The sequence below is a fragment of the Canis lupus genome, chromosome 26 (genome assembly GCF_003254725.2).
Source record: "Canis lupus dingo isolate Sandy chromosome 26, ASM325472v2, whole genome shotgun sequence".
Taxonomy (NCBI): Eukaryota; Metazoa; Chordata; class Mammalia; order Carnivora; family Canidae; genus Canis; species Canis lupus.
In genome coordinates, this window is record NC_064268.1 from 29,888,147 (window position 1) to 29,915,970 (window position 27,824).

General features: G+C 41.8%; 1 protein-coding gene across 1 annotated transcript in view; it reads left to right on the forward strand.

The window, feature by feature from the left end:
- Positions 1-174: 174 nt before the first annotated feature.
- The window catches only part of PI4KA (phosphatidylinositol 4-kinase alpha), a 118,311-nt gene continuing 90,661 nt past the window's right edge, over positions 175-27,824 (forward strand). The window contains exons 1-3 of the mRNA XM_035706280.2: positions 175-386; positions 20,731-20,847; positions 25,398-25,491. Of these exons, the coding sequence (XP_035562173.1) occupies positions 228-386; positions 20,731-20,847; positions 25,398-25,491 (370 nt within the window). The 5' untranslated portion in view covers positions 175-227. The remainder of the gene's footprint in view (positions 387-20,730; positions 20,848-25,397; positions 25,492-27,824) is intronic.

A 27,824-nucleotide genomic window follows, 5' to 3' on the forward strand; every position in this document is an offset into this window, starting at 1 on the left:
TTGCCCGGCGGCTTGGGGGGGGCCACGCCCCGTGCGCGCGGCCGCGGCCGACCGCTCGGCTTCTCTCTCCCCTCCCGCGGTGGGACCGCCCCGCGGCCACGCCCCACTCGGTGTCGACAACAGAGGTCACGTGGCGGGGAAGGCGGATGCCGCCGCGCCTGCGCCGTGGGCTGTGGCGCTCGCAGGCCGGGTGCGAGGAGCCCGCGGGCAGCGCCGCCGCGCGCGCGATGATGGCGGCTGCCGCGGCCCGGGGAGGGGGCGGCGGCAGCTCCGGCGGCGGCGGCGGCTCCAGCTCCGGCTCCAGCTCCTCGAGGGGCTTCTACTTCAACACGGTCCTGTCGTTGGCCCGCTCCCTGGCCGTGCAGAGACCGGCGTCTTTGGAGAAGGTAGCCTTGGCCGCCCGGGCCTCGGGCTGACAGGAGAAGGGGGTTCGGGGCGGCAAAGCGGGTGATCGGCGGGGCGAGGGTCTGTGGGAGGCTGAACAGGGCTCGCCAGCTGCCTGTGACAGGACGGGGGGTGGTGAGGAGGCCCGTGGGTGGAGATCGCCGGTGAAGAGAGAGGTGGGTAACGGGGTGGTTTGGGCAAGGAGTGCGCAGGGCAGACGGGGACTTGGCGGGTCGGTGGCGCGAGAGGGACCTGAGCCACAGGCCGGGGTTTGAGCCAAGGAGGCACCTTGTGACATCGCAGGGGCGGGGGCGGCAGGCAGGGAGAAGCTGTGGGAAGAGCAAAGGACCAGAGTCGAACCCTAGGGGCTCAGCTCCCGACTTCCTCTGCTGCTTATTCCGTGACCTTGGAGAGATGCTGTTCTCGTAAAGGGGGGGGGGGGCGAGGAGGGGGGTGCTTACCTGCTTTGCCCGCCTCACGCTGCTGTGAAGGGAGGATGAAACAGTACATCTGAAAGAGCTTCTGAAATGCAGATCGGCGCGTTGTCTTTCTGTGAGTCTAGAGGGGGCATTAGACTGGTAGGAGATGGTGTTTTGAAGAGGGATGGTGGCAGCGAGGAGGAATGAAGTGTCAGCGGGCAGAGGATTGAATTCAGGATTGCTTCAGAGGAGGAAGGCGAATTGATGCCGGGGGGACTTTCTTTGCCTCGGGAGAAAGGTGAAAGGAAACTCAAAGGTGTGCCTCCACTGGTGGAAAGAACCCAGATTTTAGAGTCAGACCTGTTTGTTCCCCGCACTTTCTCTCTTGGTCCTCCCATAATATAACTTGGGCAAGTTATTTCAACTCTGAGAGCCTGTTTCCTTATGGGTGAAATGCAGTGGTTCTTGAGGAGTAAACGAATTCAAGCATAAAGGGCCTTCCGTAGAGTGGGTGAGCAGTAAACATCAGCTTTCCTCCCCAACCAACCTGTGATGAGATTAATTATGGGGTGTTAGGACTGAAGGGGTGGTATTCATTTTTTCCTTTCTCTTTTTTAAAATTAAGATTTAGGGGATCCCTGGGTGGCTTGGCGGTTTAGCGCCGCCTTTGGCCCAGGAGGTGGTCCTGGAGTCACGGGATCGAGTCCCACATCAGGCTCCCTGCATGGAGCCTGCTTCTCCCTCTGCCTGTGTCTCTGCCTCTCTCTCTCTCTCTCTCTCTCATGAATACATAAATAAAATCTTAAAAAAAATAAAATTAAGATTTATTTATTAGAGAGAGGGAGAGAGAGAGCATATGCATGATCTGGAGGGGTAGAGGGAGAAGGTTAGAGAGTTTTAGGTGGACTGCGGACTTCAGAGCTGGGCTGGATTTCATGACCCTGAGATCAGGACCCCAGCTGAAACCAAGAGCTGGCTGCTGGATCAGCTGTGTCACCGAGACACCCTATGCGATGTTTTTTGTTTTTTGTTTTTTTCCGATGCAGCTTTCTGGCAGGTACAAAGAGATCTGTCGTCTAAGAGTAGGAGAAAAGTGGTAGAGACTGGAGACCCATCTGCTGCAGTTGAGAGTCGTTTTGTGGCCCTGGTGAGGGTGAGGCTGAAATGCTGTATTAGGCTCTCTGCATAGTGTCCTTGGCTTTGTGGGTTCTTAAATCTGATTTCTAACTTACCTGTAGGGTGAACAGGTCCTGGGAGATTGATGCCAACTTGACTTCTAATTGAAGGAGGAATTCAGGAGAAAGTACATGAGTTCTAGAGATATGAATACCTGAATTTAAATCCCGTATCATTTGCTTATATTAGTGTGATTCTGGGTAGGTGAGTTCCCCAATCTGAACTTTGCTTTCTTCTGCAAAATACATGAACAGTATGTGTTAAGAGGTTATGAAGATCAACAAAATGACAGAACTAAAGGCAGGCAGGCACCTGGTACCTAATGATTGAGAACTGTGAGCATTACATGAGCCTGACTGATGGACCACAGTGCTGGCTTAACAAATCAAATTCATGCCAGCCTTTAAAAAAAAAAAAAAAAAATGGGCAGCCCAGGTGGCTCACAGTTTAGCACCACCTTCGGCCCAGGCCTTGATCTTGGAGTCCTGGGATCGAGTCCCGTGTCACGCTTCCTGCATGGAACCTGCTTCTCCCTCTGCCTGTGTCTCTGCCTCTCTCTTTCTCTCTCTCTGTGTCTCTCGCGAATAAATAAATAAAATATTTAAAACAAAAAACAAACAAATTCATGCCAGCTAGTCAGCACATTCTCTTCTTAGTGGGAGGACCAAAAAGCATATCAGAAGTTTGTTTGCTGGACTTGGAGAAGAGGAGAGATTGTAGGGAATTGGGTGAAGACAGTCCTGCGGCTTTAGCAGGGTACCCTTTCCTACTCAGTAACTCTTGAGAAATGCACCTTAAGCTCAACTGGCTTGCTTTAGTCTTCTTCCATAATCAAAAGAACATTCTGTAATTGCAGCATTGTTAGCTTTGTATCTGATAGTAACTGCTTTGGTTGTCAAAATTAAGATATACAAATAATTAATACAGCTTTTAGGTTCACAGCTCCCCAGTACCATCTCTTAGTTTGGGAGGTACTTCAGCTTCTTTGGCAACATTTACAAGTCACTTTATTTTTATTTTTTTAAAGATTTTATTTATTTATTCATGAGAGACACACAGAGAGAGAGAGAGGCAGAGACACAGGCAGAGGGAGAAGCAGGCTCCATGCAGGGAGCCCAGTGTAGGACTCGATCCCAGGTCTCCAAGATCATGCCCTGGGCCGAAGGCAGGGGCTAAACCACTGAGCCACCCAGGGATCCCCCTACAAGTCACTTTAGAAAAGACTTAACCGAGCCAGCTTGAGGCTGCAGTCTTCAGAAGGGGTTGCTTGCAATGTTGGTCCTTGGCTCACATCTGGGAACTTGACACTTGAACTGTTCCCTCCATTCCCTGATAGGGGTGGTTCATTGTGCCTAGACTCTTTGTACAAACAATATGGTTTATATTGACACCTGCTTTCCTCCTGGGAATCTGGAGTTTTGACGGTTGCTAGGCAGACAGTGCCTGTGTCTATCAATAAAAATCTTAGGTGCTGTGTCTCTAATGGACATCCCTAGGTACAAACATAGCATTCATGTTACTACATTGCTGCTTTAGAAGGGAGCATGCTTGGTGTATACCTTTACAGGAGGGAGAGAACATGAAGACGCCCATGCACAGGTTTCTCTAGATTCCACCTGTCTTTTTCTCTTGCTGATAAACTAGTATAATTTACTGTAATTTAGTGACGAGTACAACTATGTATGTGTGAGTGGTCTTAGGGACCTTGAAATAATTTCTTTCTTAGAGAAGGCTTCTGTAGATGGCTGATTCATCAGATATACATGGATTCCTCTTATCCTCCTCTGGGATCCTGAGACTTGATTATGCTAGGGATCATTGTTACTATTTAGTCTTATAATATATGGCTGCTCACTACATTCCACTACTTTGAAACAATTGACAATAAGCCCTCAGCATTCCTAGGGAAGTATTTTTGAGGTTCTTTAGAGTAAAGGAATTTCTGAGTACCCAGGATAATGAAGGTGAGGATTTAAGTGGGGAGATGAGTGTTGAAAAACCTCTTTTTCTCATTTATTTGTTTCTGTTTTTTTTTTTTTTTTCTTCTTCTTCTTTATTTTTTTCCAGAGAGAAGGCTTGGTCCAGATAGGGTTGAGCTGAGGACAGCTCAGTTTTCTGAGCTAGACCTGACATCTCAGCTCAGACATTAGTAACTCAGGCAGCCCTGACCTGCTTTTATGACACTTGGGGAACATTAACGACATAACTTTCCCTGTCTTTATCTGACTATATGCCACAGTGGTGTTTCCTTACTCCACTCACCCACTCTGATCCCAGGCTGTGAAACTTAGCCTATTGTCTAAGTAAATTTTACTTTTCCTTTAATTAATTCACTCTTTCATTCAGAAAACATTTGTTGAGCACCTACTGTTAATTAGTACATGGTAGGTAGGCCAAATCAATAAGAAACACTGTTAATAATGAGATTGCTCGGGTGATTAGCATCAAGTCAGACTTACTACAAGTACCCCATCTACTCTTGTATCCCACGTCCGGTGACCAGACTCCTGCCATGTTCAGATAGTCAAACCCTTGGTATCTATTCTCTGATCTGTAGCTGAGCTTTGACCTTTTCCTGCTAGGCTGCTCTAACACTGGAGCCGCAGTCATAAGACCCACCCCCAGGATTGAGGGCTATCCTGAAGACACCATCAGTGTCCCTCTAGATCACATCCCATGCAGCCCTCTCCTTCTCGGAGAAAGGTGAGAGGAGAGAAATAGACAAGAGAGTACTGTCTGTAGTGGAATCTCCATGTATGGTTGGCTTCCAGTCTCCTACTCTCTGATTTCTTTCTGCCTGCTAGTCTTGCTCTGCTTTCCTCATTCTCATTTGTCTTCAGAATGGTACTGAGCTGCCTCTGTCTAGCTTCCTCCTGGATCTGCCTACTTATACTCCTCTGTACCTAGGATCTTGATTACCTGTTCCTGCCTTTCCTTGTCTGGCCTGTATCATACTAATGGACCCTGAACCCTGGGACATGAAGAGTTCCTGACAGAGCTGAAAAGTAGGCAGCATTCTTTGCCCTTCCCACCCTCAGGAGGCTTTGATCAGAATATTTTCCCGTGTCTTAAAATATCCTCTTTTCTTCAGTTAGAATGCCAGAATCTTGAAGTGTCTTAGCTAACTCAATGTGGTATTTATTTATTAAGATTTTATTTATTTATTCATGAGAGACAGAGAGAGAGAGAGGGCCAGAGACACAGGCAGAGGGAGAAGCAGGCTCCATGCAGGGAGCCCTATGTGGGACCCTATCCCGGGTCCCCAGGATCACACCCTGAGCCAAAGGTGGCACTAAACCGCCTGAGCCACCCGTGCTGTCCTCAGTGTGGTATTTAAATGGCACTGCAGCATTAGGGACAGGCCAGAGCCTTCCTGATGGAGAGATGTGCTCCAGAAGTGCTGGTTAACTCTCATCTCTAATTAGAGGAATGTATGTCCTGACGCTCAGGGCTTTCTGAAGGTGCATGATTATCTACTCCTTTAGAGTGGTTTGCCTTGGAGTGAAAATCATGATATTGGCATTTTTTTTCAGCCTTGTGAAGCTGAAAATTTCCATCCTCACTCCCTTTCCTTTGTGAGGCCATGCAAAAAACAACCATCTATAGAGTAAGAGGAGGGAAAATTAGTGTCCGTAGAGAAAATTCATGATGCTAGAACCACTGTTGTTAAACCAGATCTAATATATTTTGAGAAAAAATTGGAAGAAGAAAAAAATCTTTACCTGTAATCATGCCACATTAACCGTATTAGTTTGGTAGGGCTATTGTAACAAAGATCACAATGACTTAAACAGCAGAAATTTATTTTCTCATAATTCTGGATGCTAGAAATCCAAGATGAAGCTGTCAGTAGTGTTAATTTCTTTTGAAGCCTTTCTCTTTGATTGTAGATAGCTGTCTTCATGTGCCTTCACATAGTCTTTCCTCTCTGTCGTTTTGTATTATAATCTCTTTTTATAAGAATATTAGATTGATAGGACTGGCTCACTCATCTAAAAACCCTTTGTCCAAATACAGTCACATTCTGAGGTACTTGCAGATGAGGATTTCAATATATGAATTTAGGGGGCGAGGGACACAATTCACCCCATAACCCGAATACATTAGCATTTTAATTTCTTAGATTTCCTTTTTAGTCTTTAGCTATATTTATGTTATTGCTTTTAAAAAAAAAAAAAAAAAAAAAAAGCCTATTGGGCAGCCCAGCCCGGATGGCTCAGCGGTTTAGTGCTGCCTTCAGCCCAGGGCCTGATCCTGGAGACCCAGGATTGAGTCCCACATCGGGCTCCCTGCATGGAGCCTGCTTCTCCCTCTTCTTGTGTCTCTGCCTCTCTCTCTCTCTCTCTGTGCCTCTCATGAATAAACAAATAAAATCTTAAAAAAAAAGAGTTTAAAAAATAGCCTATATTTATTATTTTAATGGCTACATATCATATTTTGTATTGATAGATCATAATTAAACCTTTCTCTATTTACGCTGCCTAGTTTTTCCCTTGTAAAATAGCATGTTTGTACAACTAGAGTCTTGTCTTCTTCTGAATCACATTCTTCTGTTAAATTGTGGATGGGTCTTGATGTTTATTGCACAACTGTTTTCAAAGGACTGTACTTAGTTATGGTAGATAGCATCAGCAAGACAACTCATGTATATTTATCTATAGCGTTGTTGTTGGATTTTATTTACTTTTTTCTGACAATTCTGCAAGCATAAGAGGGAGTCTTATTCTTTTGATTTTAAGATAATGATATTTGATCATGGTTGGCTATGTTAAATTATGAATTAAACAACCAAAAAACCTACAAGGTAGAAGTGGTCATGTGATATTGTGCTCTTGTTTTCTGCTGTGTGGAAACTTGAATTCAGGTTTCTCTTCATACTTGCAGTTGCTTAGATACTGGCTTCTAGCTGTTTATGCTCTGGGTATCTTTCAACAGTTTTGTCTACTAGGTGTGCACATAATTCTGACCCTCAACTAATTTACAAGTAAGTAGAAGCAGTGATAGGTGGGGGGCTGTCCATAAAGGAAGTGGTAGTGAACCATATGGCTTTTCAATAGAACTCTTCTGGGAAGATATTTACCCATTTTGCATTCTACTGGTGTGACAATGGGAGGTACAGATAATTTTTTCTTCAGGCCCCAAGCCTTTTCTCTATGGTTCTTGATGGGTAGTAAAAATGTAATAGAAGGGTAAAAGAGTGAAACATGCTCTAAGAAAGTAAAAGTATTGTTGGTACTTGCCGGGAGGTTACTTTCAGCTGAGATTTTGAATAAGGAAGGCCGGAAAGTGATAGGGATGGACATTTGTAAATGCCACCAGTGGTTGGCAAGGGAAGGTCATTTCAGATAGAACAGAGAGTAAAATACAGAGGAAAATGAAGAACAGCAGCAATAGGGTTCATCAGAAATATAGTATATTTAAAGGGAAGAGTATAGATGAGAATGAGAAGAAAGCAGGTGGCTTCATAGGTAGTCTCAGACTTAGAGTTTGGATTGAATTGATGAGACATTAAAGAGCTCATGAATATTTCAGGGCCATGAGTAATGTGCGTTAAGATTATGGCTGCATTGTTTATCTCCATGTCCTTAGGGATTCTCAGAATTGATGTGTCACTAGCTGTTTGCTCCCCCAGAGGGCAGAAATGTTCTATTTCTGACTCCTTACTGCAGATGTTCTCTTCTACTATCTGTTTGCAGTTTGTACCTAGTGGAGATGTGGTTGCCTCCAATCCCTTCTATCAGCAGCTATTCCCATCCCTGATTTAAATTGCTGAAATGTATCTGTGCACTTCATTTTCTTCATTACTTATATATTTATTTGTTTTTGTATTTACTTCTCTCATCCATCTTGGCATTTTGGAAAAAGGTTTGGCCTTTTTCCATCAACACCCATCCACAATTGCCAAGCTGGCCAGAACAGTACTTTAGTTTATATGAGTTGAGGCAAAAATCCTCAAATCTCACTTGCATTTATTCACTTAATTCTTTTTTTTTTTTTAAAGAATTGTATATATATTTTTAAATTTTATTTATTCATGAGAGACACAGGGAGGTGGGTACAGAGACACAGGCAGAGGGAGAAGTAGGCTCCATGCAGGGAGCCTGAGTGGGACTCGATCCTGGGTCTCCAGGATCAGGCCCTGGGCTGAAGGCAGCGCTAAACCACTGAACCACCAGGGCTGCCCTACTTACTTAGTCTGAGTGGCTCTATCTTTGCTGCTGAAGCTGTTCTCTTTTCCTGACTATTTCTATGTGTAAGGCTGGTCTGGAGGTCTGGATTCAGGGAAACCAAGCTATATGTACCATTATAAAGCAAACGATGGTGACATTTGTTTGATCATTCATTCATTCATTTTTATCTTTGAGGGCTTGCTGTATGCCAGGCCTTGAAGGAGCCCATTAGAGGGAAAAATGAGTAGACATCGTCTTACTGTCATGGAGCTGTCATTAAACAAAAAACTGTAAGAAAATGTAATTGAAAATGCTAACAAGTGCCAAGAAGCCAAAGTAAATGGTGTTGATGAATACATTTATAATGTTTTACTACCATCACCACTATCCATCTTCAGAACTCTTTCATCTTGTAAGACTGAAACCCTAATAGTTGCAGTTGACTTTTTTTATATTGATCTTGTTCCTGCAACCTTGCTGAACTTGCTTTTAGTTCTAATACTTATTAGGATTTTTTCTATGTACAAGATTATGCCATCTGTAAATATAGCTTTGCTTTTTCTTTTTGAAACCAAATGCATTTTTTTCCATTTTCTTGTCTCATTGTCCTGGTTAGAACCTCCAGAATAATACTAGATGGAGACAGTGAGAGTGGACATCTTTGTCTTGTCCTGATAGGGGGGGCAACTTTCAGCCTTTAACTGGTAAATATGATGTTAGTTGTGAGTTTTTTATAGATGCCCTTTATCAAGTTCCCTTCTATTTCTTTTCTTTTCTTTTCTTTTCTTTCTTTTCTTTTCTTTTCTTTTTCTTTCTTTTCTTTTCTTTCTTTTCTTTTCTTTCTCTTTCTTTTCTTTTCTTTTCTTTTCTTTTCTTTTCTTTTCTTTTCTTTTCTTTTCTTTTCTTTTCTTTTCTTTTCTTTTCTTTTTTCCTTTTCTTTCTTTTCGACCTGGGTAGGGGCAAAGGAAGAGGGAGAGGGAGAATCTTAAGCAGACTCCATGCCCAGTGCAGAACCCATCACAGAGTTCAGTCTCACAATCCCAAGATTATGACCTGAGCTGAAATCAAAAGTTGGACACTTAACCCACTGAGCCACCCAGGCCCTCCAATTCCCTCCTATTTCTAGTTTGCTGAGTGTTTTTTATTGTGAAGTACTGTGGAATTTTTTTCAAATGCTTTTTCTGCATCTATTACAAAGCTAACTTTAAAACTTTGTTAGGGCAGGTCTATAATAGCTTTTGCTACAGGGTTAGTTTAACTAACTCCACTGCTGTGGTGCGGTCCTCTTGAGGTCTCTACTGAATGCTTTGAGGGCTTTCTGCTCTGGGTGGGAGTAACTCAGATACCTCTCAGCTCTGTATGTGCTCTTGGAGCCATTCAGCTCACAGTTTCCTGGTGGTTGTTTTCCATCTTCATGGAATATCAACTATACTGGTATGTCTAGTATCCATCCAAGATTCAGGGGAACTCTGTTATGATTTTTGGAGCGTTTTTTGTTTAGCTCTCTCCTCTTCAGAATTTCTAGCTACTTTAGACTTCCTGTACTCTTTTTCTGTCTCTTCCACTTAGACCATCATGATGCTTGGAATGCCCTTTCCTATGCCGTGGTCTGAGATGTGTCTTCTGGCAGAAAACCAGGCAGTCATAGGGCTTACTTTGTTTCCTGTCTCTCAGGTATTATAGACCTGTGCTACTTGTCCAGTGTGTGAAATCAGTGGTTTCATATATTTATTTGTTTTCCTAGTTGTTTTATGGCAGGAAGTTAAACCCAGGTCCTGTTATTCTCTCATGATTATAGGTGGTTCTTGGACAGGATTTTATTGCTAGAGCATACGTTGCAAAAAACTATCTGTTTATCCTCTTATATGTGAGAAAACTGAAGCTTGAGGGGGGATGACTTGCCAATATTTGCATAGTTTTACAACATCAACAAGATTCTGTGGATTTCCATATATAGGTGTATATACACACACACACATATGCTTGGTGTTTTGTCCACATTTTACAGAAGGAAATACAAAGTTCGAGATGTTCAGGTGGGTTTTGTCGTTATCTGGGGTCACTTAGGTAAGAAGCAGCAGAGTTGGAGTGAAAATCACAACCTCCCAACTCTGTGGAGCTACCCTGATCATTGCCTATTGAAATGATATGTCAGGAATCACAGATGTGCATTTGTATGTACTGTACCCTACCAGGCACATGAGCAGGGCTCAAGAAACAAACTCACTCATTGCTTGTAAAGGCACACATAGGGATGCCCGAGTGGCTCAGTGGTTCAGCGTCTGCCTTTGGCTCAGGTTGTGATCCTGCTTCTCTCTCTGCCTATATCTCTGTCTCTTTCTGTCTCTCATGAATAAATAAATAAAATCTTAAAAACAACAACAACAACAAAGGTTAGCTTATGTTCAGTGTTCTCCATGGGGACAGTACATTTGAGAAAAACAATTAAAAAATGGATTTAACAAAACACTGCCACTAATACTTAAAGCTTAATCTCTAGTTCTCAGGGAATTTTCTTTCTCTCCAGAAAGACTATTCCCAGAAGTTTCAGATAACAAAAGTTGTACTCTTAAAAAATTGTTTAATTAGCCAGCTTGTAATGCTATTAGAGTGGCTTTATTTTGACCTAAATACCTTACCTACACCCACTGTTATGTTTGACTTTTCATCTGCAGTTTTCTGCCCAGTCATCCAGACTTGTGAGGGCATCTTGTTTTCTCTTTGGTTTGGCATTTCCTTCCTTTGGCAGTCTAAATTCACCTTGTGGTCTCTCTCTCTCTCTCTCTCTCTCTTTTTTTTTTTTTTTAAAGTAGGCTCCACACTGGTGCTTGAATTCATGACCCTGAGATCAAGACCTGAGCTGAGATGAAGAGTTGGATGCTTAACCGACTGAGCCACCCAGGTGCCCTGGTCTCTGTTTTTTAATGGCCTTGAGTTAAAAAAAATATTGTCAAGGACGCCTGGGTGGCCCAGCGGTTGAGTGTCTGCCTTTGGCTCAGCGCGTGATCCTGGAGTCCCAGGATTGAATCCTGGGATTGAGTCCCACATCGGGTTCCCTGCATGGAGCCTGCTTCTCCCTCTGCCTGTGTCTCTGCCTCTCTTTCTGTGTCTCTCATGAGTAAGTAAATAAAATCTTTAAAAAAATATATTGTCGAAAGTTCTTTGCAAGTTACCTTTATAGCCTCCTTGCTGTCCGTTGGCTTATTGATCTCAAAGTGTTGCCCAGAGCCCCTCTGGATCCTTTTTATAAATGGAAGTAACCCTGGCCATCTCTGTCAGATTTAAGTTTAGTGACCTCTTACAATGATGGGATCTACTCTGCCCTCTAAAAACAATGAACCTGTTAGTTTGTTGCAAAATTCTGAAAATAAATTAGTTTTTTTTTTCATTTTAAAAATTATAGTATTAATGCATTATTCTGCATTAGGACAGTGACCTCTCTGTGTCTCAGTTTCTTCATCCTTAGAATGGGGATAATAAATAATAACTACTCAGTGTACTGTTGTGAGGATTAGAGGAGATCGTACAAACCAGCACCTCACATGTGATAAATGCTCAGTAACTGTTAGCTTCCAGTATTTAGATACTGGAACCCACCAGAACTGGTTTTCCCTTATCTGATATGTGATGACTTCAGTAGGACCTGGTTTTAAGTCTTCACTTTTTTTTTTTTTTTCCCTCTTCATAAGAGTCCCAGTTTCTTTTTTTTTTTTTTTTTAATTTTTATTTATTTATGATAGTCACAGAGAGAGAGAGAGAGAGAGAGGCAGAGACACAGGCAGATGGAGAAGCAGGCTCCATGCACTGGGAGCCCGATGTGGGATTCGATCCCGGGTCTCTAGGATCGCGCCCTGGGCCAAAGGCAGGCGCCAAACCGCTGCGCCACCCAGGGATCCCGAGTCCCAGTTTCCAAGGGCATTTTGCATCAGAGCCTAGACCTAGAGCCAGGCTTTCAGGGCCCATCATCATTTGGTTTCTGGCTTGCATTCTTCACTAGTTGTGTCATTTTTATTGGTTGTGTAACTCTGGCTAGATCATAAGGATTGTGAGGCTGTGACTGTATATTATATATGACTTCATTCGATTATTCTTTCATCCATCCCTCCATTCGTTTGATGCTGCTGCAAATATTTGTTCAATGCCAATTGCATGCCAGCACTGTGCTCAGTACTGATTTTATGACAAATGTCACAACATAGTTAAAACCCTACAATAGGAAGACTAGATTCTAGTGATCTTCTTCTTTTTCCTTTCCTTCTCCTCCCATTAAATCCCTGTCACATTGGCCGCTTTAGTTCCCCTAAATAGTTAAGTTTATGGAATGTGTAGGGTGCAGTGGATATAGGATAAGGGGGATATAGTCCTGTCTGCAGTGAGTGGAAGATAAGTATTCAAGTAACTCCAAAATAAGATTTTTAAAAAGATAATTCTCAGGGATCCCTGGGTAGCTCAGCAGTTTGGCACCTCCCTTCGGTCCAGGGCGTGATTCTGGAGTCCCGGGATCAAGTCCCGCATCGGGCTCCCTGTGTGGAGCCTGCTTTTCCTTCTGCCTGTGTCTCTGCCTCTCTCTCTCTCTTTCTCTGTACCTCTCATGAATAAATAAAATATTTTTTTAAAAAAGTAATTCTCTCGGGGTGCCTGGGTAGCTCAGTTGTTAAGCATCTGCCTTTGGCTCAGGTCATGATCTCAGGGTCTGAGATTGAGCCCTGCATCGGGCTCCTTGCTTAGCAGGAAGTGTGCTTCTCCCTCTCCCTCTGCTGCTCCTCCTCCTCCTCACTTGTGCTCTCTCTGTCTTAAATAAATAAAATCTTTTTTAAAAAAAGATAATTATCTCAAGATAATTATCAAGTACATTGCTCTTGATGGGCTATTGGGAGATGCAGTGGGAAAGATCATAGCACATTGCTGCTGTCTGGATAAGCTTTGAGAAGTGGGAGATAGTTGAGATGGATCTTGGATGGGTAGAATTTTTATAGGGAGATAGGCAGATCGAACGAAATGTCGCAGATGAGTGAAGAACATGGAAGAAGCCAGGCAGGGAGAAGTAAGCACTGTATTTGGGGCCAGTTTTGGGGGGAAATCAGGAAAGACCTTCATTGCCAGGTTGGGAGGGTGAATTGAGTGTTCACTGGGATGGGGAGCTGTTGAAGGTTGTGGGCCCGCAGTGGTGATATTGGAGTAGAGAGAGACAAAAGTCAGAGAGAGGGTCTAGTTAAGAGCCTGTTGTCTAAGTTTGTACTTAACCTATCTGGGCCTAGTTGCCTAGCCTATAAACAAGGATAAGATTACACATGATCTACCTGAAAGGGGACATTTGGCAGATAAATGTGCAATTTCTTCTGGCTCTCCGTCTCCAATTCTGTGTACATTTGGGAGTTACTAGAGGGCCGCAGGTCTGAAGCCCAGGTGAACGTCATTTCAGTCTAGTAGTAGAACTCGCATGGATTCTAGATGTTTTTACAGAAACTACACCAAGAAAAGCTCAGTGTTAAATTCCATTTGTCCTGTGAATTTTTTTCTTTCTTTTCTTTCTTTCCTTTCCTTCCTTCCTTCCTTCCTTCCTTTTTTTTTTTCTAATGAGTGATTTTAAAAGTTTGGTTTTATTCACGTAGAGCTGTGAAATATTTTCAAGGCCATTTTGTGAATTTAAACTTTATATGCTCGAGTCTCTTGTTTCAGGTGCTACCTGCTTCACTTTTTGCCATGTCTGTTGTTATGTAGCCACAGGTGTCTTTGTCAGGGTTGGCATAGCTGCATCTCTTGTTCCTTCAAAACAGAAAAACTTTTCTTCTTGAATTGAGACTCTCTGGGAAGTTGTAGTTAAATAGGAGTTGTTTTGGAGTGCCTGGCGGGCTCAGTTAGTAAAGCACGTGACTCTTGATCTCAGGGTTGTAAATTTGAACCTCACAATGGGTATAGAAATTAATTAAGAATCTTTAAAATATAAATAAATAGGAATTGATTTACTGATAGTGAGATGTTGGAATTAAGTTATAAGACTGTTGTCTGTAGAAGATATCTGTTTAGCTTATTTGACTTAGATTTTCTTTCAGTTTTACATTACTTCTTTGTTCTTGGATTACCCAGATTATATTCTTTGAAACTCTATACACTTTTCTCTTATTTTTCAAGCTTTCAGAGTATAAATATTATCATCCTTTTAAAAATAAGATATTGGGGTGCCTGGGTGGCTCATTGCGGCCCGGGGTGTGGTCCTGGGGACCCGGGATCGAGTCCCGCATCGGGCTTCCTGTGTGGGGCCTGCTTCTCCCTCTGCCTGTGTCTCTGCCTCTATCTCTGTCTCTCTCTCTGTGTCTCTCATGAATAAATAAATAAAATACTAAAAAAAAAAAAAAAGATATGCATTGGGGTGCCTGGGTGGCTCATTTGGTTGAGTGTCTGACTCGTGTTTTGGGCTCTGGTTATGATCTTGGGGTCGTGGGATCAGGCTCTACACTGAGCCTGTTGAGATTCTCTCGCCTCTTCCCCCTGCCCCACCCCCCAGTTAGAGAGATAAATAGATAGATAAATGCATTAATAGCAAAGTTGTTTGCAGTATTTAAAATTTTTTTTAAAAATTTCTGATTCTAAAGTTAATTAACAATGTTCCCAATGGAAATTACAGGGAAAAAAAAAAGATGGAATTAAGTATTGCCTATAATCTGATTAGTAATGTTTATATCTTGCTGGATAGGTAGTCTAGGTCTTGAGTTTTGTATAATATTCTATGACCAATTGTGTTAGTTTTCTATTGTAGCTGTAATAAATTACCATAAACTTAGTGGTTTTTTTTTTTTTAAGATTTTATTTATTTATTCATGAGAGACACAGAGAGAGAGAGAGGCGCAGAGACACAGGCAGAGGGAGAAGCAGGCTCCATGCAGGGAGCCTGACCTGGAACTCGATCCAGGGTCTCTAGGATCACGCCCTGAGCTGAAGGCGGTGCTAAACCACTGAGCACCTCGGCTGCCCAAACTTAGTGGTTTAGAACAACACTAATTTATTGTTTTGCAGTTCTATAGATTAGAAGCCCAACACTGGTGTCACTGGACTAAAGAGGTGATGGCGGGGCTATATACCTTCCTTGAGACTCCAGGGGACAACCATTGCCATTATAGCTTCTAGAGATCCCTACATTCCTCGATCATAGCCTCTTCTTCCATCTTCAACACCAGCAATGTGGGGCCAAGCCCTCACATCCTGTCACTCTCACCTCCTCTTTTGCCTCTCCCGTACATTGGTCTCACTGAAATAATCTAGAATAATCTCTTCAGTTCAAAGTCCTTTTAACCTGTTTATATCTGCAACCTAATTACATCCATTTGCCATGGGAGGTAACATGCTCACAGGTTCCAGGAATTAGGACACAGACATCTTTGGGCAGGCCATTGTTCTGCCTGCCACACAGATGTGGTTCATGCATTCCTGAATTATTATGTAGGTCTCTAAGTGGTTTATTAGTTCTTTTTGGTATCTTTCCTTCACATTTTAAAACTGCGTGTCTAGCTTTTAGAGTAATCTTAAATTGTCACAAATGATTTCTATTTATATATTTTTAATTAAGTGGAGATAGAGAGGAAGGTTTGAAGTCAGAATAGCCCAAAGCTGGGCAGCCCCGTGGCGCAGCGGTTTAGCGCCGCCTGCAGCCTGGGGTGTGATCCTGGAGACCTAGGATCGAGTCCCACATCGGGCTCTTTGCATGGAGCCTGCTTCTCCCTCTGCCTGTGTCTCTGCTTCTCTCTCTCTCTCTCTCTCTCTCTCTCTCTGTCTGTCTCTCATGAATAAATAAATAAAATCTTTAAAAAGAAAAAAAAAAAAAAGAATAGCCCAGAGCTCCTCTGGGGATTTAAGATGGAGACAAGAATGGTAAAAATTGTGCTGCCTTCAGATGTCTCTACCAGGTAGGGTGACAGCTACATGAGCAGCAGGGTTTAAACATGTTCCTGATGGGGAATTCTTATCCTGGGATATTGCTAGAGCTCATGTTTACATCCACTCTGAGTATTAGTTTCCAGAGTGTAATGCCTAAAAAAGAAAGGAATAAGCAAACAGGAAATGAAACCCAATCCAGAACATCTGCCCTGTGAGGAGAAATCTAGTTCTTATGCTTGATGTAAATGAAGAGACCTTGGGGTTTGCCTCCCCTCTGGGGCAAGTGCCAGAATAGGCTGGCAGCCTGGATTGAGAAGAGAACCTGCCACACTGGCCAATGAAGTCTGAGCAAAAACTAAGAATAGAGGCAGGCCTGCATCCTGGGGGAGAGTGAGTGTGTCTGTCTTAGCGCTTGTCCCCAGTGTAGAAGACAGAGATACGAAGATAAGAGATGATTTTGTGCCTCCCGGGAGCTTGCAGATTAGTGGACAGATAAATGCACTAATAACTGTTGCACAAATAGGGGTAGATATTACTGATGACGTTACTGGAACCCTTCAAATACATGAAGACAGCAGTTGTATTTATCTATAGTCTTATTGTCTCCAGGCTAAATGTTGCTTCTTAACTGCTTCTTGTATGGAATAGTTCTCAGACCCCACATCATCCTGCATCATCTTCAGGTACTTTTTCGAGTGGCAACCCAGTCTTTCCCTCGCTTCCACATGTTGTCCATCATCAAGTCTTATAATCTTCCGCTGAAACATCCTGAGCTGGACTGTTTCTGTCTGTTTTGATCATTACCATCTTTGCCTGGCCTACTGAAGCATCTCCTGACCTCTCTGTGGTTTCACTCTTGTCCTCCCAAATGCATTTTTCATGCGGCGGCCAGAAGGATTCTTCCAAACCTCAGTTCTAAACTGGGGTTTTTAATGTGCACCACCTTGGCTCTATTGCTATTACAGTACAAACCAGGCTCCCAGTTTCTGCCCGTACTTGGACTTCTATACATCCCCACTTTTTCTTTCCCATTATTCTGCCTCTCCAGTGGCCTCTGCCAGAATGCTTTTGCCTGATTTGTCCTGGCTGGTTCCTTCTTAATCAGATCTCATTTTAATGGGCACCTTCTTAGGTCTTTTCTGATCACCCCATTAAAAATAGTCCTTCAGGCACTATTGCTGGGGAAATATAATTCCCAACAAAATTTCCCAAGTGCGGGATCCCTGGGTGGCGCAGCGGTTTGGCGCCTGCCTTTGGCCCAGGGCGCGATCCTGGAGACCCGGGATCGAATCCCACGTCGGGCTCCCGGTGCATGGAGCCTGCTTCTCCCTCTGCCTGTGTCTCTGCCCCTCTCTCTCTCTCTCTCTCTCTCTCTCTGTGACTATCATAAATAAAAAAAAATAAAAAATAAATAAATTAAAAAAAAAAATTTCCCAAGTGCTTTCCACGAAGGTAGTAGAGAAGCCCTCTCCACAGAAGGTAGTAGTTATTGAATAAGCATTAAACCAGGACATGATGTGCATCACAAGCAATCTGTTAAGAGATTGCAAAGACAGAAAACAATCTTACCTTATTAAATAGCCAAGCAGGTACAACATATTACATAAATATTTTCAAGAGAAAGGATTACTAGTCCTTAGGTAAGAAGACTTGCAATCTCTAGGGACAGAGAAAAGGACTGAGAGCAAAAATATTTAAAATCTTAAGTGTATATGTATTTGGCATGTGGTGATATTGAGTTATCTTTTTGTGTACAGTCATATTTTTTCTATATATAATAATGAGGTTATGACAATTTTGAGGAGTTCCAAGTTTCCATTTTATCTTGTAGCACATTAGCTTCACCTGTCAGGTATGTGGCATTGTATATCTTCTGTGTGTTTGAACAAGGTGTTGGTAAAGTATTGCACAGAACAAAGTACGTAGATTTTGACAGGGCCTCAGACTCCTCCCTTTGGTTCCATGGTGGTCAATCAGCATTCTTTGGATCTCATTGACTCAGTCTGCTATAAGTCCACTTTCTTCGATTTCTTATTTATAGGGATGTTTCTTGAGAGATTATTCTTTTTGTCAGGATGTGAGATTCACTGGTGGAAGAGTCTGGAGTCTCTGAAACCATCACTTTATTGTGGTTGGTCTGTAGCTCTCTTTGTATTTTATTTTCCCCTCTGACTGTAAAATGGAGGGACATTGAAGAAAAGTGGGAATTTAATATTTCCATTCCTCTCTTGCCTGTTACTTTATGCTCTTTTAACTATTTAATCATAAAAGTATGGATTTTCCCCCATATGTATGTATTTTTAACTTACATGTTTTCCCTGATTGTAACATTTTCTCCTAGAACATGTTTTGGCAAATATTTAAAAAGCACAAAGAAGAGATCCCTGGGTGGCGCAGCGGTTTGGCGCCTGCCTTTGGCCCAGGGCGCGATCCTGGAGACCCGGGATCGAATCCCACGTCAGGCTCCCGGTGCATGGAGCCTGCTTCTCCCTCCTCCTGTGTCTCTGCCTCTTTCTCTCTCTCTATGTCTATAATGAATAAATAAATAAATCTTTAAAAAAAAAAAAAAGCACAAAGAAATGTAAAACCTCAGGGCACCTGAGTGGCTCAGTCGGTTATGTCTGACTTGATCTCAGCTTAGGTCTTGATCTCAGGGTCGTGAGTTCAAGCCCCATGTTGGCCTCAAGCTTGAAGCCCACTTAAAAAAAAGAAAAGGAATATAAAACCACTGGTCATTCTACCTCTCATAACTGTCAACATTTTGATGTATTTTCTTCTAGTACTTTTTCTGTCATAATTTAGATCATTCCTCTTATGAATTTATAGAACATTTAAAACATTATTCTGTCATTATTCATTGTTCATGTCATTATTTAGTCTTAGAAAAATATTATTTTTAATGTCTGTATTATTAGGTCAAGTTTTATGAAAGCATTGTTTTTATTAAAAAATTTGGTTGAGGGCAGCCCTGGTGGCGCAGCGGTTTAGCGCCGCCTGCAGCCTGGGGCGTGATCCTGGAGACCCTGGATTGAGTCCCACGTCGGGCTTCCTGCATGGAGCCTGCTTCTCCCCCTGCCTGTGTCTCTGCCTCTCTCTCTCTCTCTCTCTCTCTGTATCTCTATGAATAAATAAATAAAATCTTAAAAAAAATTTGGTTGACTATCAGAGTTTCATAGCTTAACCTAATGTTTCAACAAGTGGTGTAATAATTTATTTTCCTAATGTTATTTAGGTTATTTCAGATTTTCAACTGATACACACAAGACTGTGATGAAAATATTTTATTTACATAATCTTTGCCTGAAGATTTCTCATTATTTCTCTCTTTTTTTTAAAGATTTATTTATTTATTTATGATAGAGAGAGAGAGAGAGAGAGAGAGAGAGAGAGAGGCAGAGACATAGGAGGAGGGAGAAGCAGGCACCATGCCAGGAGCCCGACGTGGGACTCCATCCCGGGACTCCAGGATCACGCCTGGGCCAAAGGCAGGCAGTAAACCACTGAGCCACCCAGGGATCCCCTATTTCTCTCTCTCTTTTTTAAAAGATTTTATTTATTTATTCATGAGAGACACACAGAAAGAGAGGCAGAGACATAGGTGGAGGGAGAAGCATGCTCCCTGTGGGGAGCCTGATGTGGGACTTGATTCCGGGACCCTGGGATCATGACCTGAGCCAAAGGCAGATGCTCAACCACTGAGGTGCCCAGGCACCCCTCTAATTATTTCTTTACAATCATTCCTAAGAGGAAAATTACTGAAACAAAGAATATTGTCTCTCTTCAGGTTAGAAGGTGCTTCTCTTTCTGGCTTGTTTATTTGCCCTTTTAAAACATCCTTTCTTGTTTAAAATTGCAATGGTAATTGATTGATATTTTCAGGGCAAATCTCAAGCATTACACTGGAATGCCCTTTGTCATTAAAACATCCCACCAGAAAAAAAAAGGGGAGGGGGATGCCTGGGTAGCTCAACAGTATCCCACCAGACTATATGAAGGACAATGAGAGACTTCTCATTGTGTCCATTAATAGAACAGCAATATTGGGGCCTCCTGGTGTGTTTGCTCAGAGATTCTTGTGGCAGGGATTTTCAAGATTGGCATCACCTAATTCCTAGTCATAATAAATCCAGATTTTTAGTTCCTTTATATTAGACATTTACGATTGTTTTGAAAAAATTCAAATTTTTACATATATTTAGTAAATTGCTGACTTATTGTCCATTTGTTTCTGCTAGCCACTCTAATGGTATATCCAGTAACAACAGATACTGTTTGTTGAGCACCTAGTACATACTGTGCATAGTCCTAAGTGCTGTACACACATTTTATCTTTTAAAGAATCCTTCTGGAAGCACTGTGACTATAGGTAGGTTTGGGTAAGCCTCTTGGGCACCACTGAGCAGCAGAGACTGGTGACTGTTCTGACTCTGAATTGCAGACATTAGCTATTGTGCTTGACCTCCTCCATGTATGCATTATTTTAACTCTTGGTCCTGGTTCCTCAGTGCATATATGTTTTACGAGCATGTGTATGATCATTTCAGAAGCTGGAGATGATCTTTCTATGATTATTGAATTGGAAAAAAATGACTTATGGTTATGTAGACTTACTGGGATTTTATGCTACTAGTTTATGTCCTATGTTCTGAATATGGGCTTATATATTTTTTAATCTATGAGTTTTTGTTGTTGTTGGTATCATTTTCTAGGTCCAAAAGCTGCTTTGTATGTGTCCAGTAGACTTCCATGGGATCTTCCAATTGGATGAAAGACGGAGAGATGCAGTGATCGCATTGGGCATTTTCCTCATTGAATCTGATCTTCAAGTAAGTCTTTATTACATCAAAAGTGTTTCTGCAGTGTAAAAGGAGTGTAATTAGAATTTAAATTTGTACGTGATTATATTTACCTGAAGCAGTACTAGAAGAATGCATATGAACCTAATAAAAGTGGTTAGTGATGGTGAGGCAGAGTGGGTGCAACATGTGGGAATAATTTAATTAATATAATTAATGTACACCCTCTTAGGACATTTTGTTTTTTGAATTGTGTGAATAATTAAGTTGTTAAAATAAAGTGGTTTTTGGTTTTTGTGGTGTTTTGTTTTGCCAGAAAGTTAATTAAAATGTTTTGTGAAGTAATTGTGTGCCCTCCAGAGTGGACTTGATTTTCAAGGTCAAATGTTAAAAAAAAAAAATAATGAGGTCAAATGTTCATTGGTCAGACTCAGAGTAACCATTTTTTTTTCCTTCCAAAAGGATAGTGTTCGTTGAGATAATTTTGACATATGATCTTTTTTAGAACTATGATAGATATAGGGGCGCCTGGCTGGTGCAGTCAGTGGAGCATGTGATTCTTGATCTCAGGGTTGTAAGTTCAAGCCCCATGTTGGGTGTAGAGATTACTTAAAAATTTTAAAGAATTTTTAAAATTTTATTTATTTATTTTTTAAAAGATTTTATTTATTTATTCATGGGAGACACAGAGAGAGAGAGAGAGGTAGAGACATAGAGGGAGCAGGGACCCTGATGTGGGACTTGATCCGGGGACTCCAGGATTACTCCCTGAGCCAAAGGCAGACACTCAACTGCTGAGCCACCTAGGCATCCCTAAAAAAATCTTTTTTTAAAAAAAACATTTGTTTCTTTTATTTGAGAGATAGAAAAAAAAAAATCACAAGTGGGGGGAGAGGAGGAGAGCGTGGGAGAAGGAGACTCCCCACTGAGCAGGGAGCTGGAAGCTGGAAGTGGTGCTTGATCCCAGGACCCCAGGATCATGATCCTGTGTGGAAGGCGGATGCTTAACCAACTAAGCCACTCAGGCATCCCTAAAAATTAAAAAAAAAAAATCTTAAAAACCATGATAGATATAAAATAAGTTTTAGATTACATGTTAATGTGTCTTTTAGAGGTAATTTAAAAATCAGTGTTGTGTTGTTGTGGCTCCAACAAAAAATGATGTGGCTTTTTTTTTTTTTTTTTTTTTAGAATTTCCCAAGTTTAATTGAAGCAAATGGGTAGTCACTGAATACAGAATCTATTATTTGTTTATTTTTGTCATTATCAAAAATCACTTTTAATTTCATATTTAATCATGCTATGTTAGGAAAATAAAGATGTTAGATATTTGAATTTTTATTTATCTAAAAATATGTGTCCTGGAAATTTAACTTTAGTAAAGATTAATATTTTTTGACAGAGTATACATTTGAAAAAATAAGCATTTAAAAAAAAGAAAAAATAAGCATTTTAATTTTAGAGTGGTATTTTGAAAATTAGATTGTTTGACGAAGGCCTCATGAAACACCAAAATTAGATGTATTTAATTATTCTTCCTATTTATTTATAGATGTGAAAAGAAAGAAAACCATTTCTACTTTTCTATTTGCAAAGTCCTATTTAAATTTAAATATAAAGGGGTGCCTGTGTGGCTCCATCAGTTAAGCATCTGCCCTTGGCTCTGGTCATGATCCTGGGGTCCTGGGATAGAGCACTGTATCGCACTCCCTGCTCGGCCAGAAGTCTATTTCTCTGTCTCCCTCTGCCATTCCCCCCACTTGTGGTCTCTGGCTCTCCCTATCTTTGTCAAAAAGATAAATAAAATCTTTTAAAATAAATAAATAAATTTAAATATAAAGGGAGGAAAATAATTTTTAAAATAATCTATATGAGGAACTCCTATTCAAATATGTATAATCGAAAATATCTGGCAAACATATTACTTAATAAATTTATCTGTAAGTTCCTAATATTTGTGGTAGGTTTTTTAGGGTGGCAAGGAAGAGACAAATACAAATTACCTTTGGTGGTATAATTTGGGTTCTTGGTCAGGATTGGCAGGACCTGGGGTAGCAACTTATGTTCCCTGAGCCATGTAGTCTGCCATTGCTTCCAGGAAGCCATTGGCTTCCCCGACATCAGGAGAGCAGCCCATCAGTCTTCACCAGCCCTCTGAGCCCTGAGCCCTAGGGACCAGCTTTCTCTTGGTTCACCGGGTGTTGATGTTCCCCGCCTCCATCCAGGATGGGCTGTGGTCCTGGCCTCCATGTGCAGTCACTGTGCTGCCCTGGCAGCAGCTGTGGCCAGAGTAGCAGAAGTAGTTTACTACATGTATAAAAGCCATAAAGGGCTATACAGGAGAGAACACCTGGGGTCACTTTCTCTGTAGGGAGCCATGCCTTACATATCCTTCAGAGTTTTGTACATTGGGATCCTGGACAGATGTAGCCAGCTCCTTTAGCTGATTTGGAGGAAATGTTTTGTTTTTGCTAAAGAAAGTTCTCTATTTGTTGTGGTTATCTGTTGTGGTGTAACAAACTACCCCAAAATTTGGTGGCTTAATACAACAGGTTGGTTATTGTTTTGGGTTTTTTTCTCATGGATCTGCAATTTAGACTGAGCACAAAAGAGTCACTGTCTCTGCTCCATTCAGTGTCACCTCAAGTGGCTTGAAGGCTAGGGGCTGGAATCACCTGAAGTCTTGTTCATGCACGTGTGTGGGTTGATCCTGGCTCTTGGCTGGGACCTAAGCTAGGGCTCTCAGCCAGAGCACTCCTAGGTACATGACATCTCCATGTGGCCTGGCCTGTGTCACTTTGTCACAATGTAATGTCTGGGTCCCAAGGATATATGTCCTGAGAAAAAGGCAGATGGATGCTGCACTGCCTTCTTTAACCTGGGAGGTCAGTTTCTTAAACTATAGTTGTTTTTGAAAAACAAAAAACTACAGTTTGTTTTTGTTTTTTTGTTTTAAAGTTGTTTTTTTTTTTTTTTTTAATTTATTCATGAAAGACACACACACAGAGAGGCAGAGACACAGGCAGAGGGAGAAGCAGGCTCCATGCAGGGAGCTCGAACCAGGACTTGATTCCGGGACTCCAGGATCACGCCCTAGGCCGAAGGCAGGCGCTAAACCACTGAGCTACCCAGGGATCCCCCTACAGTTGACCTTTGAACAACATAGGGTTTAGGGGCACCTATCCCCTGTGCAGTTGAATATCCACGTATAACTTTTGATTCCCCCAAAACTTAGCTACTAATAGCCTACTGCTGACCAGAAGCCTTACGAAAAACAATAAAGTAAGCTAGAGAAAAGAAAATGTTATTAAGAAGACCATAAGGAAGAGAAAATACATTTATAGTACTGTAAAAAAAAAAGTTCATATATAAATGAACCAGATGTACTTCAGACCTGTGTTGTTCAAGAGTCAACTGTACTTTTAAAAACACCAGAAGCAAGTCAGTAAGGCAGCTCGTTTTCCAGGAGAGGTGAATATGGCTCCACCTTTCCGTGGAAGAAGTGTCACAGAATTTGGAGCCATGTTTTCAATGTCACTAGTGAAACAACCAAAAGAGCCAATCATGGAAGATTACAGTTACATGTCAACTGGCTAGTTTGGAAACTAGAAGAAAGTAGTTTTTGTATTGGCTAATGATGGCTATAAAGTCTGTTGATCAATTTGAGAAAAGCAAAAGGAAACATGTAACAGAAAATTAAAACAAAAAAGAAAGAGGACAAGGGCCATGAATAACAGAAGCATCACCAAGTTTAGAAACCTGTGGCTGGGATCCCTGGGTGGCGCAGCAGTTTGGCGCCTGCCTTTGGCCCAGGGTGCGATCCTGGAGACCCGGGATCGAATCCCACATCAGGCTCCCGGTGCATGGAGCCTGCTTCTTCTGCCTATGTCTCTGCCTCTCTCTCTCTCTGTGACTATCATAAATAAAAAAAAGAAAGAAAGAAAGAAAGAAACTTGTGGCTGTGAGCTTCCCTCAGTGTAGAGGATCTGATCCTGGGGCCCAGTGAAGGGTTTGTGGGCTCTCTGACACTTTTACTGAAGGCGTTTTTTTTTTTTTTAACATTTTTAAATTTTATTTATTCATAGAGACACAGAATGAGAGAGAGGCAGAGACACAGGCAGAGGGAGAAGCAGGCTCCACGCAGGAAGCCCGACGTGGAGCTTGATCCCGGGTCCCGGGATGTGTGGGTTGCACCCTGGACTGAAGGCGGCGCTAAACCGCTGAGCCACCAGGGCTGCCTTACTGAAGGCAGTTTTAAGAGTGTGTGCACATGTACCTTCTTCTGGAGAGGCCATCATGGGGGCCGAGTCCCCAGAGGAGGCCAGAGCCAGGTTGAACATTTAGCCAGCAGCAGAAGGGTGGGTTTTAGCCCTTCCTTAGCACCTTTGCTTCAGGCTGATAGAATAACCTCTGGGTGCCACCTGCTGCTGCCACATGGAAACAGGAATGGTGCTATGTCATGCGAACATCCATCTTTGAGATGATTAGGATGTGTATGCTTTACTTTGGGCTTAGTACTAAAAAGCTACCAGCCACACGTTGTATTGAACATAATTTTTTTGTTTTGTTTTGTTTTTAAGCACAAAGATTCTGTGGTTCCTTACCTTCTTCGACTGCTTAAAGGTCTTCCAAAAGTGTATTGGGTAGAAGAAAGCACAGCTCGGAAAGGCAGAGGTAATTTTGTACGTTTTCTCTGAATTCAGGGAAGAGCATGCATGCCCACAGTCTGTAGGATCAAGTGTTTAATCATAATAATGTGTCAGTACAATGTTTCGAGTTTGTTCCACCCTTGGCTTTGAGATAGCTGTCTGCCTGTGGTAGCGTGGGCTGTGCTTACTCATTGTTGTCTAGAGCCTTTGGCTGAGGGGGGGGGTGTGAGGGCCAGGCTGAGAAAACTGGCTTTGCATTGCACTTTGGGAGTGAGCAGGAACTTGGAGACCTTTAGGAACCTTTTCTCATGTCTTTTTGCCAGAATTGGGTCCCTTGCCCATCCCTGAGCCCTTAGATGAATAGGCTTACTCCTGAAGTGAATCCAGTTCTCCAAATTATATTGCTGCTGCTGAAAAAGGAAGGGTGAGATGAATGTCCAAGACTTGAACACCATGTTCACTATAAATAGTTTATCATTTTGTTGCTGTTGTTGAGTTTTAATTAAATTTTATACCTTTAAAAATGATATGTAAGTCCACTGTGTGCCAGGCATTGTGCTAATAATAAGCACTTGTAAAACTAATGTTCTCATTTATTGATTAACCCAAGACTCCAACATCTGTTTGGAACTTATTTAGAGATCATTAGAGCTTTAGAGATCAGGACCCTGAAAACCAAAGTTTTCTTGTAATCTCCCTCTGTGAGGCCTGAGGCCCACTTTCGGATATAGCAGCAGGTTGGTGCCTATAGAGAAGGCCCTTGTCATTTTCATTGGTGGCATGACCCTAATTTGTTGGGTGGGCTCAGCTTGCTAAAGATGGGTTTTGCTGTTCTCATGCTGTTCTCTTGTCCTTTGGGTTTCATCATTTCTGGTAACCTACTGTGGCTAAAACTGGCAGATCCCAAATTATGCATGTATCCTGGAATTTAAAGGACTATAATTTTTTTATTGAAATGTAGCTGACACACAATATTATATTAGTTCCAGACATACAACATAGCGATTGGAAGTTTATACACCTTACAAAATGATCATAATGATAAATCTAGTTACCGTCTGTCAGTCTGTCACCAATATTCCCTATGTTGTGCATTCTGTCCCTATGCCTTCTTTGTTTTAGAGCTGGAAATTTGTACCTTTTAATCCCCTTTCCCTATTTTGCCCATCCTCCCACCCTAAAGGACTACAGATGAAATAGAAAGCATTGCTAAAAAGTCAAACATTTCTGTCCACCACTTAATTTGGGGAGAAGTAGAGTATCAGTAGATTGATTCTGTTTTCTTTTCTTTCAAAACAAGTATCACTTCTATGTATGTGAACTCCTCATCAGGGTGAAAGTTTTTAGCACTATATGAAACATTGTTAGAGATAAATAAATTTCCACTTAGCTGGTAACATGTCATTCTTTTATTTTTTTATTAAGGCAGTATGATTTATGCTTTTTAAATTCTAGAGGATTAGTTCTCAAAGTCCATCCAGGACCAGCAGCATCAGTGTCACCAGGCAACTTGTCAGAAATGCAGATTCTTGGTTCCCACATCAGAGCTTCTGAATTAGAACTCTAGGGCTAGGAAAAGCTGGCAGTCTGCATTTTAACAAGCCTCCAGGTGATTCTGATCACACTCAAGTTTACAAAGGACCTAGAGCTGCATTTTAAAATCATAGATACAAATGTAAACATGTAACAGTCTTCTGCCATGTACTATGAATAGATCATAAAATAGTGGATAGGTCTCTATTCTTGGTTAAATATTCAACATTCAAAATTGATTAAATATTCAATAGCGATGGGACTTACACAGCAGTGATTCTGACATTTTTAAAGTGCACGCCATAGAAGCTTTGGTCTTTTAGGTTCAGTGATCCCTTCCCAACCTTGAAGCCATGCTCCTGAGAACCTCCCCATGAGGAGATTGGTAGTGGAAGGGCTTAAAAACCTATTAGGAATAGAGCAGTAAATCTTTGGAAGTTCTTATTAGAGTTTTCTCCGTTTGTCAAAATAAAGCAAAAAAGAAATATAAATATTTAATTTAAAGTAGTAATTGGTATTTGACAGTTAGCCTCCATGTACCATCTCTTCTACTCTATTAGGATTGGCTTCTCACCCTGGGTAGAAATTTAGATCAGGAATAAAAAAATAGAGTCTGTCAATGTGGGGAGAAACTATAATCTCAAACTATAAATTGGCTCAGAAATATTTAAGTTTATTGAACCAAAACATTTTATTAAAAGAAAAGTTAGGCGTATTTCTTAGGAAACCTGTTGGGCCCGTATCTCTTCTTTGGAGGTTCACTTCATTGATAACAGCCATCCCTGTAGACTGGTCCGTTGGCAGGCGCTGTGAGAGAGGGGACTT